The sequence below is a fragment of the Panthera leo genome, chromosome B4, assembly GCF_018350215.1.
Source record: "Panthera leo isolate Ple1 chromosome B4, P.leo_Ple1_pat1.1, whole genome shotgun sequence".
Classification (NCBI taxonomy): domain Eukaryota; kingdom Metazoa; phylum Chordata; class Mammalia; order Carnivora; family Felidae; genus Panthera; species Panthera leo.
In genome coordinates, this window is record NC_056685.1 from 123,502,100 (window position 1) to 123,522,487 (window position 20,388).

A 20,388-nucleotide genomic window follows, 5' to 3' on the forward strand; every position below is an offset into this window, starting at 1 on the left:
GGGGCAGAGAGAGACAGGGAGACACAGATCTGAAGCAGGCTCCAGGCTCTGGGCTGTCAGCACAGAGCCGGCTGCAGGGTTCGAACCCACAAACTATGAGATCATGACCTGAGCTGAAGTCGGACCCTTAACTGACTGAGCCACCCAGGTGCCCCAACCATGGTTACTTTTATAAACAAAAAGGAAAATATTTCTTAAGGGATTATTCCTTTTGGACTCAACTGTCATTTTGGGGAGGTTCCCTAATCATGCGGTATGTTGCCTGCAGGCAGTGAAGTGAACTGCCCCAAATGCAAATTTGACTCTATTTCTTCACTGCTCACCATTCTCCAGTGGCTCCTGTACGGTAGAGCCACCTTCCCTTGCCTGGCACACAGGTGCCTCATGATCCAGCCCCTACTCACTTCCTTAGCCTCGACTCCTTCTACTCCAGCGATACCAAAATACTGAACACTGCACCGGGTGGTCCCTTTGCTCAGTGCCTTTGCACATAGTGTTCCAGATGCCCAGAATGCTCTTTCCATCCTTTCCTGCATGGCTAACTTTTACCCATTCATTCCAAATGCAGTGTAGACATCAGAACCTCTGGGAAGACTTTAATAGCTCCTTACACGGCGCTCACTTTGTCCGTGTTTGTGGGTGGACTGACCAGCTGCCTTGCAATTTATGTGGTTGCATACTTTATCTTTCTCTCCTATGAGGGCCGAGACAGTATCTCGTTCATCTCTGTCTATTCATTTGCTGCTAGCACAGTGCCTGGAACATAGTAGATTCTCAATACATTTTGGAGGGAGGGATGAATGGATGGGTGAATTTTTTAAATACCTCTATTTGAACATTTGCCACACTGCACAGAAAGAATCTATTCATGTGTCTGTCTCCTTCACTAGACTGTGAACTCATTATATTTTCCCTGCTGAGTCTGGCACCTAGGAGGCACTTAATAAAAGTTTGCTGGACTGAACTGAACTGATGTGTCGATCGTACAGAACAGGGCCCTGGAGGAATGATTCCCGGACAACTCCTAGGGGCAAAGACAGAGAGAAGGGCTGAAAAGCTGGGGGCAGAACCAGGCTCTCAGGAAATAGGCAGAATGAGGGAGGAGGAAGGTGTCCCCATGAAAGAGGGCCACCCAAGAGATCAAACAGCAAGTCTGCAGACACGTCACGCTGCCACGCTTCTTAGGAGACTCTGCCGGTCAGAGGAGCTGGGAAGCGAACCTAAGCCAGAAACACCGCTCTTTGCCAAGAAGTCTTCCCTGGACAGAGTATGGATGAAGACACACTGGAGAAAGATTGGGAAAGATTTATCCACTGTAAAGTCTACACCAATGTGGCATCCTTGCAGCTTCTCTGGGAATCACCCACTGTGCCAATTGGTACCTATGCCAACTCACCCAAAGGTCTGGCTTTGTGAAGCCACTTGGTGAAACTTCTTGGTGCCCATACGATCTCTAGAAAACATCATGTTGATGGCGGTATGGAATGAAAATGTATTATGTTGCATTAGTCCGTTCCCACAAGCAGCTCTTACCAGACCATGCCCATTTCTAGAAAAAGTGAAATGTCTGCTCTCCCCGTGCCAAATCTCTGAATCCCATTTCAAATTAGGATTGGTTTTAGCCAAGCATATAAACTTGCCTCACCTCAAATGGGCCAGAAGTGAATCACCAGCTAATCACACAAAAATTATCAGGAGATTAGACTGAATGTCATTATCAGAATACACAAGGGGCTCCTGGGTGGCTCAGTCCATTAAGCGTCTGACTTCGGCACAGGTCATGATCTCACATCTCGTGAATTTGAGCCCCGCATCCGTCTCTGTGCTGACGGCTCGGAGCCTGGAGCCTGCTTCAGATTTGGTGTCTCCCTCTCTCTCTGCCCCTCCCAAATTCATGTTCTGTCTTTCAAAAATGAATAGATAAACAAAAAAAAATTAACTAAAAAAATTACAATTTTAAAAATAAATGTAAAAGAAAAAAAAGGTGGGGGGGGGGTGCAAAGTCAGTCGGTTAAGCCTCCGACTTCGGCTCAGGTCACGATCCCAGGGTTTGTGAGTTTGGGCCCCGCGTCGGGCTCTGTGCTGACAGCTCAGAGCCTGGAGCCTGCTTTGGATTCTGTGTCTCCCTCTCTTTCTCCCCCTCCCCCACTTGTGCTCTGTCTCTCAAAAATAAATAAATGTAAGAAAAAAAATTTAAAAAAAAAGAACACACAAAATGGCACCATGCCTTTCTTCAGCAAATGATTTCACAGGGTTTCTGGACATTACCTTATAACACCAATTCTTTGAATTACTATTTTTGAAAATATAAAAATTAATATGGAATAGGCAAAGCACCAAGGATTTTTCGGGACAGTGAAACTGCTCTGTATTCCATAATGGTAGGTTAATGTCCTTATACATTTCTCACAACCCAAGGACAACATCAAGAGTGAACCCTAATGTAAACTGTGGACATTGGGTGATAATGTAGGTTCAACAGTTGTAACTCATGTACCATCTGGTGGGGGATGTTAATAGTGGGGGGAAGCTGTGTACCTTCCACTCAATTTTGCTATGAACCTAAAACTGCTCTAAAAAAAGTCTATTAAAAATATTGATATGCATTTCTTGAAAAAATTCCAGCCCCAAATTCCAGTAAGTCCTGGTGATTTTCTGCAGACCTCTCTACCCCCATTCCAAAGGTAGATCTCTGTCACCCGTGTGGTGTGCGCCTCTCAAATCCTTCTTTGTGTTGTCCCAAAAGGAAATATACCACCTACACGTGTTATTTTAAAATCAAAATGAAATCATACTTTTCATGGTTTTCTACAACTTGCTTTTTCCACTTAACGTATCACGGACGTCTTTCCATCTCAACATTATACTCTTTTGAATGTTATTTCATAACACTGATTCTTTTCAACAGTGAATGGGTTAAAGATGTGATAGTGAACCCATTGATGTGTTCCAAATACTTTGTTTATCAGTATATGGTTGATTAACAGGCCAGGATGTGCATTTCCTTACACTTGTTTTAACAGCTGCTATGAAAGCTACTTGTTTCTCTCTGTGGAGAGAAGAAATGTGTTGGTTTATGGGCAGGGAGCGAAGCGTGAGGACTCAAGAACTTGAAGTTCAGACAACTTTTGACTTCGTAGGGCTTCCTTTCTCTATTGAGGCATAATTTAGCTAGTTAGGACTGAATTGTGTAAATCTGTATGTGGAAGCCCTAAACTCCAGTACCTTGGGATGTGACTGCATTTGAGGACAGAGCCTATAAGGAGCAATTAAGTGAAACTGAGGCCATCAGGGTGGGGCCTTAATCCAGTATGACTGGTGTCCTTATAGGAAGAGGCAGAGACGCCAGAGATGGGAACACACAGAAAAAGCCATCCGAGGACGGGAGGAGAAGGCAGCTGACCGTGAGCCTGGAAAAGAAGACTTGGAAGAAACCAACGCTGCCAGAGCCTGGATCCTGGACCTCCAGCCTCCAGATCTGTGAGAAATCAAACTTCTTTTCTGTAAGCCATCTAGTCTGGGGTATTTTCTTTGTTTATATCTTAAAAAAGTTTTTTCTAACGTTTATTCATTGTTGAGAGACAGAGAGAGACAGTGTGAGCAGGGGAGGGGCAGGAAGAAAGGGAGACACAGAATCCAAAGCAGGCTCCAGGCTCTGAGCTGTCAGCACAGAGCCTGATTCAGGGCTTGAACCCATGAACCATGAGATCATGACCTGAGCAGAAGTTGGAAGCTTAACCAAGTGAGCCACCCAGGCACCCCATAGTCTGTGGTATTTTCTTACGGCAGCCCAGGCTGACTAATACAGATTTCTTAAAATTTGCAAATATTGGGAATTTCTTAACATTTCCTGTTTTAGGTATACAGTTCCATGATTTTTAGTAAATTGATAGAGTTGCACAACCATTACCACAGTGCCACTTTGGACCATTTCCAGGGGTGCCTGGCTGCCTCAGTTGGTGGGGTGTCCAACTCTTGATTTTGGCTCAGGTCATGATCCCAGGATTGTGGGACTGAGCCCAGAGTCAGGCTCCATGCTGGATGTGGAGGCTGCTTGGGATTCTCTCTCTCTCTCTCTCTCTCTCTCTCTCTCTCTCCTCCTTCTCTCTCTCTCTCTCTCTCTCTCCTTCTCTCTCTCTCTCTCCCTCCCCTCCCCCCCAACTCTTCCCCTTGCCTGCTTGCACTCTCTCTCTCTCTCTCAAATAAAAAAAAATATTCATTTCCCTGAAAAGTTTCCTTAAGCTGGGTTATAGTCAATCCACTCCAGCTCTCAGCCCCTGGCAACCACTGATCTCTTTTCTGTCTCTATAGATTCACCTTTTCTAGAAACTTCTCTAAATGGAGTCATAGAATATGTGGGCTTTCAGGTCTGACTTCTTTAATTTAGCATAATCTTTGAGAGTTTTATCCACATCCAACTTCTGGAGCAGGCATTAGTAGTTTGTTGCTTCTTATTGTTGAAAAGCACTCCATTGTGTGGATATACTACATTTTATCTAATCTCTGATTGATTTACATGTGGATTGTTTCCAGTGGGGCTACAAAGAATGATGCCCTGGGCAAATCTGTATGCACATCTTTATATGGAAATCATTCTCTTTCCGGATGCTCCTTATGTTTATTTAAACCAGATTTTATGTGTTTTTAACTGTTTTTCTTTTTAGTATATTTATTTATTTTTGAGAGGGGAAGAGGGGCAGAGAGAGAGAGAGAGAGAGAGAGAGACTGAGAGAGAACCCCAAGCAGGCTCCACACTATCAGCACACAGCTTGACCAGGGCTCTATCCTGTGAACTGTGAGATCACGACCCAAGCAGAAATCAAGAATCAAATGCTTAACGGACTGAGCCACCCAGGCTCCCCTTAACTGTTTTTCTTAAATGAATTTTTAAATTAAAATAAGTCAGCTTTGTGAGAGTAGGACATTGTTTTTCTCACTGTTGTGGGTCCAGTGTCTAAAGCCTCTGGTTTAAAAAAAAAAAAAGTATGAAATGAATGTATATAATGCACCAAAATATTAACTATATTTGTCTTTGGCTGATATAGCTACAGGTAATATCTTTCTCTTCTGTATTTTCCATAAATGTATTTGCAAGACTATATAAAACTACAATTATTTAAAATTATTTAAAAATAGGGGTGCCTGGATGTTTCAGTCAAAGGTTTGTGCGACTCTTGATCTCAGGTTTGCAAGTTGGAGCCCCACATTGGGGGTAGAGATTACTTAAAAATAAAATCTTTATAAATAAAGAAACCATTTAAAAATATAATACACAGACTACAGTACTTCTTAATTTCTGTGAAGGATGACTCTGTGTGTTCAGAGGTTGTGAAGGTGGCATCTCAAGCAACCCACCCCTCAGGAGGGAAATCGGGGTCCTGAGCACAGCTGGAAGAGGACATAGGGTCAATGCAGGATCTTTTCTCAGCTGCGGGTTCTGAGGCCATTGGTGCCGCAGTGGGAATGAACCAGTGGGGAGAAGGGACAGAAGGTGACGTGCATAACCAGCATTATTGGGAGCCTCCAAGGATGGACACAGAGCCAGTTGCCCGAAGCGTGGCCTGAGAACCGAGCATCAACATCAACTGGGAGCGGATCACAAAGGCGTGCAATCCTCAGGCCCCACCCCAAATCTACTGACTCAAAATTTCTCGGGATGGGTCCGAGTATCGTGTTTTAACAAACCCTAACTGTGATTCTTCTATGTGCTGAAGTTTGAGTAGCACCGATCATTGTAGAACATCATTGAAAAGTCGGCCTTGGGTGGATATTCTCACCAGCAGGTCCTTGGGAGCTGACCAGATGGTTGCCTGTCTCTGACCCAGCTACTGAGAGGAAGCAAAGGAACGCATTTAAATCACATTCCCAGGCATCCCATCTTGATGGGTTATATGCTTATTTACCTGCTCCATTCTTTTTTTTTTTAATTATTGTAGTAAAAAACACTTAAGATTAATCATCTTAAGCATTTTTTAAATGCACAGTTGGTGTATTAAATACATTCACATTGTCGTACTACTGTCACCACGGCCCCATCCCCATAATTCTTGTCAAACTTACAAAACTTTTACAAACTCACACAACTGCAGCTTCTACCCGTTAAACAAGAACTCCGCATCCCCGCGCCCCCCGCCCCTGGCAACCATCATCATACTTTCTGTCTGGGTGACTGTGACTATCAAAGTCCCTCATACAAGAGGAATCGTACAGTGTACTTGTCTTTCGGGGCCCAGCTTGTTTCACTCAGCATACCTGTTTCGTTCCTGAGCACAGTCCCCTTATGAACTTTCTTATACAGAATTCCGCAGAGGGTCACAATCAGAAGGAACAGCAACACCTGATTGACTGAAATAAAACCAGAAACACATTCAGGTGTAATCTCTCAAGCTGAAATTGCGGGAAAGTTTAGAATGGTCATATGAGCAGATGCCTTCCCTAACGAACATCCCAGCGGTAGTCTGGGACCTTTCTTTCAGCAGATGGCATGTGGAATAAAGGGTTAACCTGGGATGCTGTTGCAGCTCAAGGGTACAGAGACATAGCTTAAGGAGGATCGGGGGCTACTCCCAGGCAGCCTGATGGCAGAGGCTTCGACCTTAATGCCGACATGAGGCTGCCTCTGGAGCCAATTTCTGTGCATGAACATTTGGTTTCAATGAACAGCCAACATTTATATAAAGCTTATGATGAGCCAGTACTTATTATGTGTTCTCAGTTCACTCGAACACTGGTCAAGGATGACATACAACAAATTCTTGCCCTGAGTAAGAGGACGGAAGGTCCAAATATCTCTTCCAGTTCTAAGCATCCGGGACCATCTGTTCCACTTACCCTTGGCAACGACTGAGAAATAGAGTGATAAAGGACAGTGCTTTCCTGAGTACGGAGCATATACCACTGATTGTACATGAGATGGTTTAGGAGGTTTGTGACCATGGCATTAAGTAACATTAAGTCACAGCATGAGAAGTTAGTTTTAATTTCACGTGCAGGCAGGTAACAAAAGCTACCCAGAAGTAACATTGTTCTAATCATACATATGTGTATAATCGTCTTCTTTTCAAGATAGGAGATAGCTTATTCTATTAGCAATAAGGATATGCACTTTCTTTTTTTACAATTTTTAATGTTTTTGTTTATTTTTGAGAAAGAGAGACAGAGTACTAGTAGGGGAGGGGCAGAGAGAGAGAGAGACACAGAGTCCAAAGCAGGCTCCAGGCTCTGAGCTGTCAGCACATGGGGCTCGAACATGGAGCTCGAACTTGCAAACCATGAGATTATGACCGAAGCCAAAGTTGGATGCTTAACTCACTGAGCCACCCAGACGCCCCAGGATATACACTTTCTATTATAAAGTACACATAAATTTTAAATGAGTCAATTTAAGGAAACAGTTAAGTCATGCGTAGGACAGAAGAAACACAGATGATGAAAAATTGAGAAGGTGGTGCATTGCTATACATAGAGCACAATCACCTGAAGTTTGGAAAATGTTGGTTAGGAGAGGAAAGGGGCAGGATTTCAAGTCAGGCTCAAATCTTGTTTCTGCCACCTCTTAGCTGTGTGGCCTTAGACAGGTTACTGAATCTCTCTGAGCCTCAGTTTGCTCATCTGCTCAATGAGGATTGTAATTGTAGTAATAATCATTGTCTCACATGCGGGTTTTGAGAGTTAACAAAGGCAATGTAGTCCTAATAAAGACTTTATAATTGTTATGTATTATCATTTACTATTTTTTTAAGTTTATTTATTTTTGAGAGAGAGAGAAAGCACAAGTGAGGGAGGGCAGAGAGAGAGGGAGAGAGAGAATCCCAAGCAGGCTCCGTACTGTCAGCGCAGAGCCCAATGAGGGGCTCGAACTCATGAACCACGAGATCATGACCTAACCCCAAATCAAGAGTCGGACACTTAACGGACTGAGCCACCCAGGCACCCCTATCATTTACTGCTTTTACGCATCGAGATATTTACATTTATTGTCCTCATACTGATCTCTTTTCTGGCCCCTGGGCCTTTGTCTTCCCTCTTGTAGAAGGAAGGAGTTAGTCTTCACAAGATGTCTTCCAGAGCTACATTCTGAGGCCCAATGATTCTACTGTGCTTACATCCAGCTTCTCTCTGCCTTTCTGGACTGTGAGATTCAGCCAGAGAAACTAGATACGAGACTCAGTTTAAAACAAAACTATAGAGAAATAGCAGATAAGGAAGAAAGTCCTACAGTTTATCAATACGTGTGATAAATATTCATCTGCCACAGCCAGTTGGGGAGGCAACTCAAAGTCTTCTATCACCTGACTCTTTTTTAGTATATGTATGCCCTATGCAATATTTTGCATATACTTAGACCAAAATATTATTCACAGTTAATCTGAACTTCAAATCTAACTGCATATCTTGTCTTTTCATCTGCTTGTTCAGGCAGCTCTACCCTGAGGCTGACTGTCACACAATTAGGTTACTACGCTTCATCCCAGGTTCACAAACTACTAGACCTAAAATCAAGGACAAATTCAGGTTTTGATGGAGTCTGAAGATTATATAATTTAAGGTGACTCTTAAGAATAGGAACACAAGGGGCACCTGGCTGGCTCAGTCAGTGGAACATGAACTCTTGATGTTCATGTTGTGAGTTTGGGCCCCATGTTAGGTGTAGAGATTACTTACATGAATCAATCAATCGATATTAAGAATAGGAACACAAAATTACAAGTGCTAAAATTAGATAGGAGCATGAATATTTATTTAAAGTGAGAAAATAAATTCTATTTGTTAAGTTTTATAGAAATGTTTGCCCTTTCTCATGATGAATCCACCTGTGGACAAAATACTTAACAACTTTCCACAGGAATCATCCTGAAATGATGATGCCAAGGACTCTGCCTGTGGGAAAACCATCCGTGAAAACAAAGATCTCAAAAATAAGACAGTTCAAGACTCAGCATCAAAACAGTCCTTTAAGCGGCACCTCGGTGGCTCAGTCAGTTAGCCGTCTGACTTCGGCTCAGGTCATGATCTCACAGTTCATGGGTTTGAGCCCGGCGTCAGGCTCTGTGCTGACAGCTCAGAGCCTGAAGCCTGTCTCGGATTCTGTGTCTCCCTCTCTCTCTGCCGTTCCCCTTCTCACGCTCTGTCTTTATCTCTCAAAAATAAATAAACATTAAAAAATTAAAAAAAACAGTCCTTTAAAATATCTATTTTTAATAATCATGATTGTCAAAAGTGTAATCTTACTTTTTCGTAACAAAGCCATGTGTGTTCACGCAGACGAAAGCTGTGACCTGTGGATTAAAGAATAAAAATTTTTGTAGAACAGAATCAACCCCAAAGTCATCATACAATTACTAAGGACCGTGTCTTTGAGTATCTGATATGTGGCAAATTGGGCAATCATTCCTTACCGTTCTGAATCTAGAACTTTGGAAAAAAGTATCTCTTAGATGTATAGGTCAGCGCTTCAAATTAATTTCTCTGGCTGTACGAACAGTCCAAAGGGCCCCCAATAGATAATCTTGCATATTTTCAGCTATCATAATTTCATTCCTTTGATAAGGAAATTTTCACATCTTCAGGGATCCCTTGTGGAAACAGAACTATACCTTACACTAAATTCAATCATGCATTCCATGAGTATTTATTGAGATCCTACTAATAGCCCAGCACTGTGCTATGTACTGAGGATGTACCAATGAACAAATCAGTCCCAGTCCCTACCATCATGGGGCTTTAAATCCTGTGGGGAAAACAGATACTAAAATGTAACAAATAAAATAGATTATGGTAAGAGATATGAAGGAAACAACAGAAGTTCTGGGACATGGATCAGTAGAGGTGAGGAGTGTGTCAGGAAAAGAAATCAAGAAAAGCCTCATTGAGAAGATGCTCTTCCAAGAAGAGCAGGAGCCCATGGAGAGAAGGCAGAAGGAAAGAGCAAAGTGCAAAGGAAAGGAAACAGCAGGTGTGAAGGCCCAGTGGCTAAAAAGAGCTCTGGGTATTCTAAGTACTGCGAGAAGTTCAGTATGGCTGGAACATAGTGGACTAAACAAGAGACTGGCCAGATGAGGCTGGAGACAAACCGTGTTGTCTATAAAGGAGTTTGGATTTTATTTCATATGCGTGTAGTTCCCTCTATCAGCTTTTGTTTTCATTAAAGTCCCAAAGCAACATTTTCAAACATCTCCACAGATATTCTGATGGTAAAGCAGAGTGGAACTCAAAGTCAGCCATAAGGAGCTCCAAAATATTTACACATTTCTTGAGTTACCTTCAGATTTGTGTAAACTGTCCAAGAACGAAGGGAAAATAATGGCTCCTTTCATTGCTAGCAGAGGTCCCCTCAGGGAGAAAAGTCTTTGTTATTATGAAGTCAGAGACTTCCGTGCATGGATGGGGTGGGCAGGGGTGAGAGCAGGAACATGTGAAATGAGTCTGAATGAATGATCAACTGGAATCCTGGGGTTGGCAACAGCCCAAGATTATTACGTGAGAAGGAGAAAGATCCCATAGCAGAGGCTGCCCCTTGCTCATCAGAACATCTGGCCTTGGGGCAGATGCCCCCCAAGGACTTTCCAAGAATTGAGATGCCCAATATTCAGTCCATAGTCTTCCGCCATGCTCGACATCTCCTGATCCCCACCCTGTCGCCAGTCTGCTTTCCCCCCTGGGTCTAAACACACGTATCAGTGTGTTCGGGGGAAATCAAGGAAAGGGGGCCATGTTCCCCATGCTGGACGTGGAGAAGCGGGGAGAGACGCAACTGAGATGAAGTTCTGTGGGGACTCTGAACGTAGGAGAATGTAAGCTGCCAGGAAGTCATGAGGATTTTGGAGGGGATATTGGATGGGGGAAGGTGAGTCCATTTTACTTGAATCTCCAAATCTATGGCTGCTGGCCGAGGAAATGCTCACTTCCACTCAGTGGTGAGTGAAAATAAAGTTATGATTTTTCTCTCATCTAAGTACATGAAATCATTTGAAATGTATCCATGGACACCGTGAGGGTCTGTGCACCCCAGGTGGAAGGTTAGACCCCTGGGCAAGGTAGACTCAGCTGACATCTGGGTTAAGATGACATTTGTGCTGTTTTATCACCTAGAAAAACTGCCGCCCTGGGCACATTTGCCTGGTTTGTCCTGAGGCTTTTCATTCGCCCTGGTTCCCGACATGATGTTCCAGGTGAGAGGCAGGGTGAGAACCCGGTCCCAGGCAAACATCAGAGAGGGGCAGGCTGATGCGCAGGGACAGAGGAGTATGGATGGGAAAGCAAGCCCTGGGAGGAAGGCTGGAGGGATGCCAGAGACAGATTTGAGATAAGATTCCCTATCTTGCATTGCCATACACTGTTAAGGGTCATTAAAATGTCCATCCTGGCAATGTCATATAGGCCAATGTTGAAATGTCCTCTGCCTCTATATTGAAGATTACAGAAACTAAAGGAGGGGCCAAGATACAAAACAGAGGGGGACTTTCACTTGATATTCTTTCAAGGCTTATACTGCACGTATTTAATAACCAACATGGCCCTCAGCGCCGAACAATTAAAATGGGCCCCAGCTGTAAAAGCTGGAGCAGACCCAACTGATATGTTCTAATAAACAGAAGACTTGGCACCTATAGAATGTTGAATCATGTGCATGGATTATCTGTTCAAACAAATAGTTAAGTACAGGAGATTCTAAGAGTGTGTGTGTATGTGCACTCACACACATACACACACACAAAGATGCTACCAGTCCAACTTTTTACACAGAGCACTTGCCTTTGCATGAGACAAATTCTGGGCAAATTCTAAGAGGCCTATCAACCAGATGTATTCCAGGAAAAACATCTTTTGTTTTTTTTTTTTAACGTTTATTCATCTTTGAGAGACAGAGACAGAGCATGAGCAGGGGATGGACAGAGAGAGGGGGAAGGCACAGAATCCAAAGCAGGCTCCAGGCTCCGAGCTGTCAGCACAGAGTCTGATGCGGGGATCGAACTCATGAATGGCGAGATCATGACCTAAACCAAAGTCAGACGCTCAACCGACTAAGCCAACTAGATGCCCCCAGGAACATCTTTTAACAGAAGAAGCCAACTGCTTCTTCAGAGAATGAATTTTAACACATGCATAAATTCTTATACTAATCACAACAAATGAAATAGAGAACGATTTCAACACCTCCAAAGAATTCTCTTGTGCTATCCTTTTGTAGGTAGACCCTTCCCAACACCTAGCTCCTGGCAATCACCAATCTGCTCTCTTTCCCTATGGTTTTGCCATTTCCAGAATGCCATATAAATGGGGTCATACAGGATAGCTCAGTCAGTTAAGCATCTGACTTAATTTTGGCTCAGGTCATGATCTCATGGTTTGTGAGTTTGAGCTCCACATGAGGCTCCACACTGATGGTGTGGAACCTGCTTAGAATTCTCTGTATTCCCCTTTCTCTCTCTCAAAAATAAATAAAATTTTTAAAAAAGGATCATACAGTACATGACCTTTTGTGACTCTCTTCCTTCACTTAGCATGATATATTTGGGATTCATACTTGTTGTTGAGTGTATCAATAGCTTTCTCCTTTTTATTGTTGAGTAGTATTCCATTGTATGGATGTACCACAGTCTATCCATTCACCCACAGAAGGACATTGGAGTCATTTCCAGCATTTTGTTATCATGAATAAAGCTTTTGTAAACTATTATTTATAGGTTTCTGTATGATTTTAAATTTTCACTTCTCAATGGTAAATACTTAGATTACTGGGTCATCGGGTAGATGTGTATTTAACTTTATAAGAAATTTCCTGTTTTCCTTAGTGGTTGGGTCATTCTGCATTCCCGCCAGCCATGTAAAAGAGTCTCAGTTGCTCTGCGTTCTCGTCAGCACTTGGTGTTGTATTTTTTTTATTTTAGCTGCTCTAATAAGGCATGTTTCACTATGGCTTTAATTTGCACTTCACTAACAATTACTCACGTTGAACATCTTTTTATGTGTTTATTTGCCATCTGTATATGTTTGTGATGGTTAATTTTACATGTCAACTTGACTGGGCCATGAAGTGCCCAGGTATTCGGTCACATATTATTCTGGGTGTTCTTATGAGAATGTTTTTGGATGAGATTAATATTATTATTTTTTTTTTAATTTTTTTTTTTAACGTTTATTGATTTTTGAGACAGAGAGAGACAGAGCATGAACGGGGGAGGGTCAGAGAGAGGGAGACACAGCATCTGAAACAGGCTCCAGGCTCTGAGCTGTCAGCACAGAGCCCGACGCGGGGCTCGAACTCACGGACCGCGAGATCATGACCTGAGCCGAAGTCGGCCGCTTTACCGACTGAGCCACCCAGGCGCCCCAATATTATTTTTTTTAATGTTTACTCATTCTTAGAGAGGGAGAGAGAGAGAGAGAGTGCAAGCAGGGGAGGGACAGAGAGAGAAGAGGACAGAGAATCTGAAGCTGGTCCTGCACTGATAGCAGACAGCCCAATGCAGGGGCTCAAACTCACAAACCACAAGATTGTGACCTGAGTCAAAGCTAGATTCTTAACGGACCTGAGCCTATGGATGAGATTAATATTAAAGAGGCAGATTAAGTAAAGAAGATTGCCCTCTTTAATGCCGGTAGGCCTCATCTAACAAGTTAAGGTTCTGAATAGAACAAAAATGCTGATCTTGCCCTGAGTTAAGAGAGAAACTCTCCAGCCTGACTGCCTTTCAACTGAGACACTGGCTTTTTCCTACCTTCAGATTCAAACGGAAACACATGCTCTTTCTGGGTCTTGAGCCTGCCGCCATCAGACCGGAGCCACTTCACGGCTCCTCCTGCTTCTCAGCCTGCAGAAGGGGACTGGAGCAATACCACCGGCTGTCCTGAGTCTCTAGTGTGCCACCTTACACTGCAGATCTTGGGTCTGTCGGTCACATAATCACATGAGCCAATTTCTTATAATAAATCTCTTCTACATACGTATACATCCTATTGGCTCTGTTTCCCTGAAGAACTCTGGCTAATACAATGGTGAAGTGTCTGCTTAAATCTTTTGCCTAATTTCTTTTTTTTAATTATTTGTGTTTTCATTTATTTTTGAGAGACAGAGCATGCGTGGGGGAGGGGCAGAGAGAGAGGGAGACACAGAATCTCAAGCAGGCTCCAGGCTCTGAGCTGTCAGCACGGACCCTGACGTGGAGCTTGAACTCACGAGCCGCGAGATCATGACCTGAGTCGAAGTCAGACGCTTAACTGACTGTGAGCCATCCAGGCGCTGCTTTTTGCCTAATTTCTGATTGGATCACCACTTTTCTTCCTTTTGAGTTTTGAGAGTTTTTCATATGTTCTGGGGATAAGTCCACTGTTAGATATGTGATTTGAAAAATACTTTCCCCAGGACATGACTTGTCTTTTAATTTTCTTAACAATGAAGTTTACAGAGCAAAAGTTTTTAATTTCAATAATGTCAAATTCATCAATTTTTTTTTTCTTTTATGGATCATGCTTTTCATGTGATGTCTAAGAACTTTTGGCCTAATCCAAGGCCGTGATGAGTTTCCCTTGTGTTTCCTTCTGAGAGTTTTGTAGTTTTATATTTTACATCTACATTTTGAGTTAATTTTTGCATATGGCGTGAGTTGTGGGTTAATTTTTTAGCATATAGAGATCCAGTTGGTCCGGGACCATTTGTTGGGAAGACAGTCCTTTCCACCGAACTAATTATTTTTGTTAAAATTCATTCCAATTTCGGAGTGTCCAAAAGGACACTTGAGATCTGCCAAGGCGTTTGAATCTTGAGGTCTGTGTGTCCCAAAGAAAGGAGAGAGGGCTCAGCCAAAGGTTAGGATTCTCTCCTACGCTTTCTATCACGATTGTAGATCTGGACAGCTGTCAGTGGCTAAAAACTCAAACATTCCACAATGTTCTCAAAGTAGCACCCTGCTTACACAGAGGCAAAACAAGGGCTGAAACATCATGAAAAAGTGTCAAGTGAACGTTTCCCCAAATTCAAATCTTATCTTTGCACAGGATTCTGGAGTATTTTGTGCTCTGAAATCCAAGGAAGCTAACACACCCTTTTCCTCAAAATGCATGTAACAACTTTGTTTCCTGGCTTTCACGGTTCACAATTTATCTTTCTGGTTATTACAGTACTTTCTATACTCATTAGAATAAGCAGTGGCATAAAGAGAAGCAGAGGATAAAAACATAGGCTTGAGGGGCGCCTGGGTGGCTCGTCGGTTGAGCGTCCGACTTCAGCTCAGGTCATGATCTCGCGGTCCGTGAGTTCGAGCCCCGCGTCAGGCTCTGTGCTGACAGCTCAGAGCCTGGAGCCTGTTTCAGATTCTATGTCTCCCTCTCTCTCTGCTCCTCCCCTGTTCATGCTCTGTCTCTCTCTGTCTCAAAAATAAATAAATGTTAAAAAAAAAAAAAACAAAACATAGGCTTGATGAAGAAAATGAAGTTTAGCTGTTAGAATTTTAGCTTATAAAAACAGATTAGAATTTACTTATGTATTTATTTATATTTATTTTCCAAGTTCATTTTTGAGAGTGGGGAGGGGCAGTGAGAGAGGGGTACAGAGGATCTGAAATAGGCTCTGTGCTGACAGCAGAGAGCCCGATGCAGGGCTCAAACTCACAAACCATGAGATCATGACCTGAGCGGAAGTCGGACGCTCACGCTCAACTGACTGAGCCACCCAGGCGCCCCTAGATTAGAATTTAGATTACAGTTAGATTATAAAATAATTTAGATTATTTTAAAAATTCAGCTCAGCCTAGAAATCTAAAATAAAATTATGTCACATTTATATGTTCATTCCCTTCTTTGTAGCATTTTGCCAATCACCCAGGAGCACGCAACTGACTTCCTTTATCTTAAAAAAAAAAAAAAAAGGTTAATTTGCTATAAATAACAATTTGTGTTGGAAACCCAAAGTTTATTTTAAAATTAAGTTGAGCCTTCTTAATTACGGTTCTTCAAAGGAACTTCTGAACTTGACATTTGACTGGAGGCAGCAGTCAGCAAACGGAATAATAACCTTTAGAAACCAGCAACATGGACAGAGAGAGCCTACGGGAGGCAAGCAAGAAGGGGGGGGGGATGTCCAAGCACCCCAGGGTTCCCTCATGAATCAAAGTGTTGTGAGAACTTGTTGGCAGTGATCTTGGGAAACTCTTCAATAGGAATTTGGTTCAAGTCTTTAATTCGCTGTAAAGAACCAGCTATAACATCCTTTTTATTTTCCCAGGCTCTAGGCTGAACACCCAGGGTGCATGTGCACTGGCCCTTCTCCTCTTCCCCTCTTACGCCTGGAAAGAATCGTGTCAAAGCAGCACATTACTTAGGATTCTTTGGATATTGATTTCAGGTACTTTTTACCCACTTATGATTTTAGATGATATGCATTCAGCTAACTCTTTAAGATGATGTAAGCATAGAATGGTCTTTGGCCACAGGCCCCCTCCTCCCCAGTCCATGAACAAAGGCCATCTGGTAGTAGGGGAGAGAGACTGAGGAGAAGGTCAAAAGGATCTGAACTTGAGCCCCTGATGCCAGCTCTTCCCTGGGCAACCCTGTTAGTCAAAACAATACATTTAGTTTCTTGCAAACAAGAGTCCTTACAAATACATTCCCTGTGGCCAGAATCATGTGCACACATGGGGAGAGATTTGCAGGGGCCAGATGACAATAATAGCTACTGTTTATTGCAAGCTTAATGTGCACCCAAATCTGTGCTGACCATTTAGGTATACCATCTTCTTTAATTCTTTTTTTTTTTTTTAACATTTATTTATTTTTGAGACAGAGAGAGACAGAGCATGAACGGGGGAGGGTCAGAGAGAGAGGGAGACACAGAATCGGAAGCAGGCTCCAGGCTCTGAGCCATCAGCCCAGAGCCCGACGCGGGGCTCGAACTCACAGACCGTGAGATCGTGACCTGAGCCGAAGTCGGCCGCTCAACCGACTGAGCCACCCAGGCGCTCCCATCTTCTTTAATTCTTACACATTTCAGGTGGATATATTGTTCTCTCCAGGTTTCAAATGAGGAAATTGTGACTCAGAGAGGTTCAGTAACTTGCTCAAAATCACACAGCTACTAAAGGGCAGGGCAGGGATTTGAAGTTAGGGCTCTCTGACTTCAGAGCCTATGCTCTTTAACCACAAGGTGCTGGAGCCCTTCGAGGGCCATTCGGGCTACCCCAGGAAGCAGGTGATGGCACTGTGTGCTGATGGGGTGTCAGTCAAGTTTGGACTGCTTGCCCCTGAGTGCTCGGTTACTGTAACGGCTGAGATCATGCCAGAAGCAGAAAGATCATCCGGCTGGCTCATCTGAGAAGGGGGCTCATCTTTCTCCCATCCAGCATGCTGCCAATTTGAAAATCCCTTTAAAATGAAACAAGAGGTTGGGGCGCCTGAGTGGCTCAGTCGGTTAAGTGTCCAACTCTTGATCTTGGCTCAGATCATGATCTCGGGGTTCCTGAGAGGGAGCCCCATGGCGGGCTCTGCATGGAAAGTGTGGAGCCTGCTTGGGATTTCCTCCCTCCCTCTCTCTCTGTCCTTCCCCCGCTCATGTTTTCTCTCTTTCTCTCTCCCTCTCCCTCTCTCAAAATAAATAAATGAAACAAGAGGCTTCAGGAAACTCGTAACAGCACATCGAATTGCAAGGCATGGCAGCAGCAAGCCAAGGAGAGAAATTCCTGAAGCAGATTCTTGTAGGAAACTTTTGAGCAGCTTTTAGTATAGAAGGCAGGAGTGGAGTCTTTGAGAAGCATGTACTTCCAAAAGGAAGCCTGTTTTATTAAAAATTTTTAAATATGAAGTTGTAAAGATTGGCATCCTTTCCCTCTTCGCAATTTCATCTCATGTCTGATGGTGGCACTTTCTGTGTAAGCTGCTGTGAATTGGTGTTTTCTGGTGCTTGCAGTCAAAAGCATTCTAAGAGATCAAGTAGGTGCTCACGAAACATTTGCAACTCCTAGATATGAGCCGATTACGTGGATTTGGTAGGGGCATCAGAGTTGTAAAGAGGTAGAAAACTGATGGGAGGAAGTTCAGGGGCTCGGGATTCAGGGAACAGCTGGGGAGCATCCTAAGACCCCGCAGAATAGGAGGCAGAGACCTGGGGCCCAGAGAAACTGGCATGTTTGGGGGCAGAGCATCATCTTGTGGGTCAACACGGTCCCTGTGTGTGAAGAAATGCACCAAAGGACTCATTCCCGTGCTGCAGAGGCCCGGGTGCATGGGAGATACATCACCTGCCGGCTCTCTCTACACATGTCCTGTCCTGGGCACATCCTGTCCTGGGCACAGCCCGCAAGGCTCCACACTCCCCTGCTTGTCCGCAACCTTTCTTTGCTTTTTTGTTTGGTCTTGTTTTTTGGGTTTTTTTTTAACGTTTATTTTTGGCAGAGACAGAGTGCGAGTGGGGGAGGGGCAGAGAGAGAGAGGGAGACACAGAATCCGTAGGAGGCTCCAGGCTCCGAGCTGTCAGCACAGAGCCGGAGGCGGGGCTCGAACTCACAAACTGTGAGATCATGACCTGAGCCGAAATCGGAGGCTCGACCGACTGAGCCCCCCAGGCACCCTGTGTGGGACCTTTCTGACGGCTCATCCTCCGTCTCTTTTGCTCGTTCCCCCTATTGCCTGAGCTTCTAAATGTTGGAATGCCTCAGGACTCCGTGTTTGATTTCTTCTCGCTCTCAACTCCCTCCTTAGGAGGCCTCATCCCGTCTCACGGCTTTAAATCCCATTACATGCTGCCAGCTCCCAAAGGACTGTCTACGGCCCCAACCCGTCCTGTGGACCCCGACTCCTAAAATGCACTGCCCCTGGGGCAGATCCACGCGGGGACGTCCACCTGTCCAAAACCGAGCTCCTGATATCCACACCCCCAAATGTGTACCACCCCTAATCTTCTCCAACTCCGTTAATGGAAAGTTCATTTTTCTAATTGCCCCAGCAAAAATAAACTTGCTGTTATCCTTGAGCCCTCTCTGTTGGTCACTCTGCCCATACAGACAGCGACAAGTCCTGTCAGTCCTACCTTCAAAATATACCCAGAATTTTTGCCCCCGGCAGCCTCTACTGTGGCCCAATCACCATCACTCTTTGACTGAATTGCTCTGCTTTTGTTTCCTTTTAGCTGATTCTCGACAAAGCATCCAGAGTGAGCCTATTAAAATAGGAGTCGGGTTGCGAGGCACCTGGGTGGCTCAGGTGGTTGAGTGTCTGACTCTTGGTTTTGGCTCAGGTCACGGTCTCACAGTTTGTGGCTTCAAGCCCCGTATCAGGCTCTGCCCTCTCAGCACGGAGGCTGCTTGGGATTCTCCCTCTCTCTCTCTCTGTCTCTCTCTGTCTCTCTCTCTGTCTCTCAATAAATAAATAAATAAACAAACAAACTTAAAAAAAAAAAATAGGAGTCAGGTTATGTCATTTTCTGTTCAAAACCCTCCAAGGCCTCCTGTCTCCTTCAGAGCAAAAAACCCAAGTCCTTATAACCTCCTCCAAGATATCACATGATCACACCGGCCTCCTTGCCAGACATTCTCCTGCCTCAAAACCTTTACACTTGCTGTTCCCTCCACCCGGAAGGCTGTTCCCTCCACCCGGAATGCTATTGTTGCCACCTGGAACACTCCTCCCAGATATCCATGTGGCTGGCTCCTTCATGTCCCTCAGAGTCTTCATCCAAAGCTCCTCACCCCAGCCATACATGTATCACCTCCCCTCAGCAGCTGCCTGTGTCATCACTGGTTTATCGTCCGGCCTCCCGAAGACAGATTATAAGCTCCGCGAAGGCAGGAAATGCCTGATTGTGCACTGGCATGGGTCTCGCACAAGTGCCCGGCACTATGAACCCTCAAAACCACTTCTAGACTGAAGAGAGGAACGTGGCCCCTCCCCTCTGGAGCCGCACAAGCACCCCAAACCCCGTCTGTTCACCACTGAAATCGGTGTCCCTCCACCCCCCAGAAGTCCTCTTCTGCTGAGCTCTGGGCATCCCCTTCACCTCCTCCCTGATGGCTCATTCACTCCACCAACGCCTACAGTTTCACCCCCTAAAAGGTTCTTAGCCCATCCCTTTTCTGTTCTGCCTCGTCTTACCCACTCATCGACTCTGCAATCACCTGCCACCTGGCCTTCGTGCCTCCAGAATTTCTGCCCCCTGCCCTTCCGCAATCTATCACCGGTATAACATAGTGACTCTTTTTGTTGTTTGCTAATCACATTACACTAATTTTACATGCAGTTTGAGTACCTTTATTTTTTAAATGTTTATTTTTGAAAGGTGGGGAAGAGAGGGGGAGGGACAGAGAGGGAGGAGGACAGAGAGAGGGGGACAGAGGATCTGAGGCAGGCTCTGTGCTGACAGCAGCAAGCCCGATGAGGGGCTCGAACTCACGAACTACAAGA

The 20,388-nt window shown here is 44.3% G+C and overlaps 1 protein-coding gene across 1 annotated transcript in view; it reads right to left on the reverse strand.

The window, feature by feature from the left end:
* GLT8D2 (glycosyltransferase 8 domain containing 2) overlaps window positions 1-20,388 on the reverse strand; it is a 44,617-nt gene that overhangs the window by 17,542 nt on the left and 6,687 nt on the right. The window contains exons 2-3 of the mRNA XM_042947562.1: window positions 9,232-9,278; window positions 6,253-6,345 (exon numbers count right to left, since the gene is read on the reverse strand). Coding sequence (XP_042803496.1) covers window positions 6,253-6,345; window positions 9,232-9,250 — 112 coding nt within the window. The 5' untranslated portion in view covers window positions 9,251-9,278. The remainder of the gene's footprint in view (window positions 1-6,252; window positions 6,346-9,231; window positions 9,279-20,388) is intronic.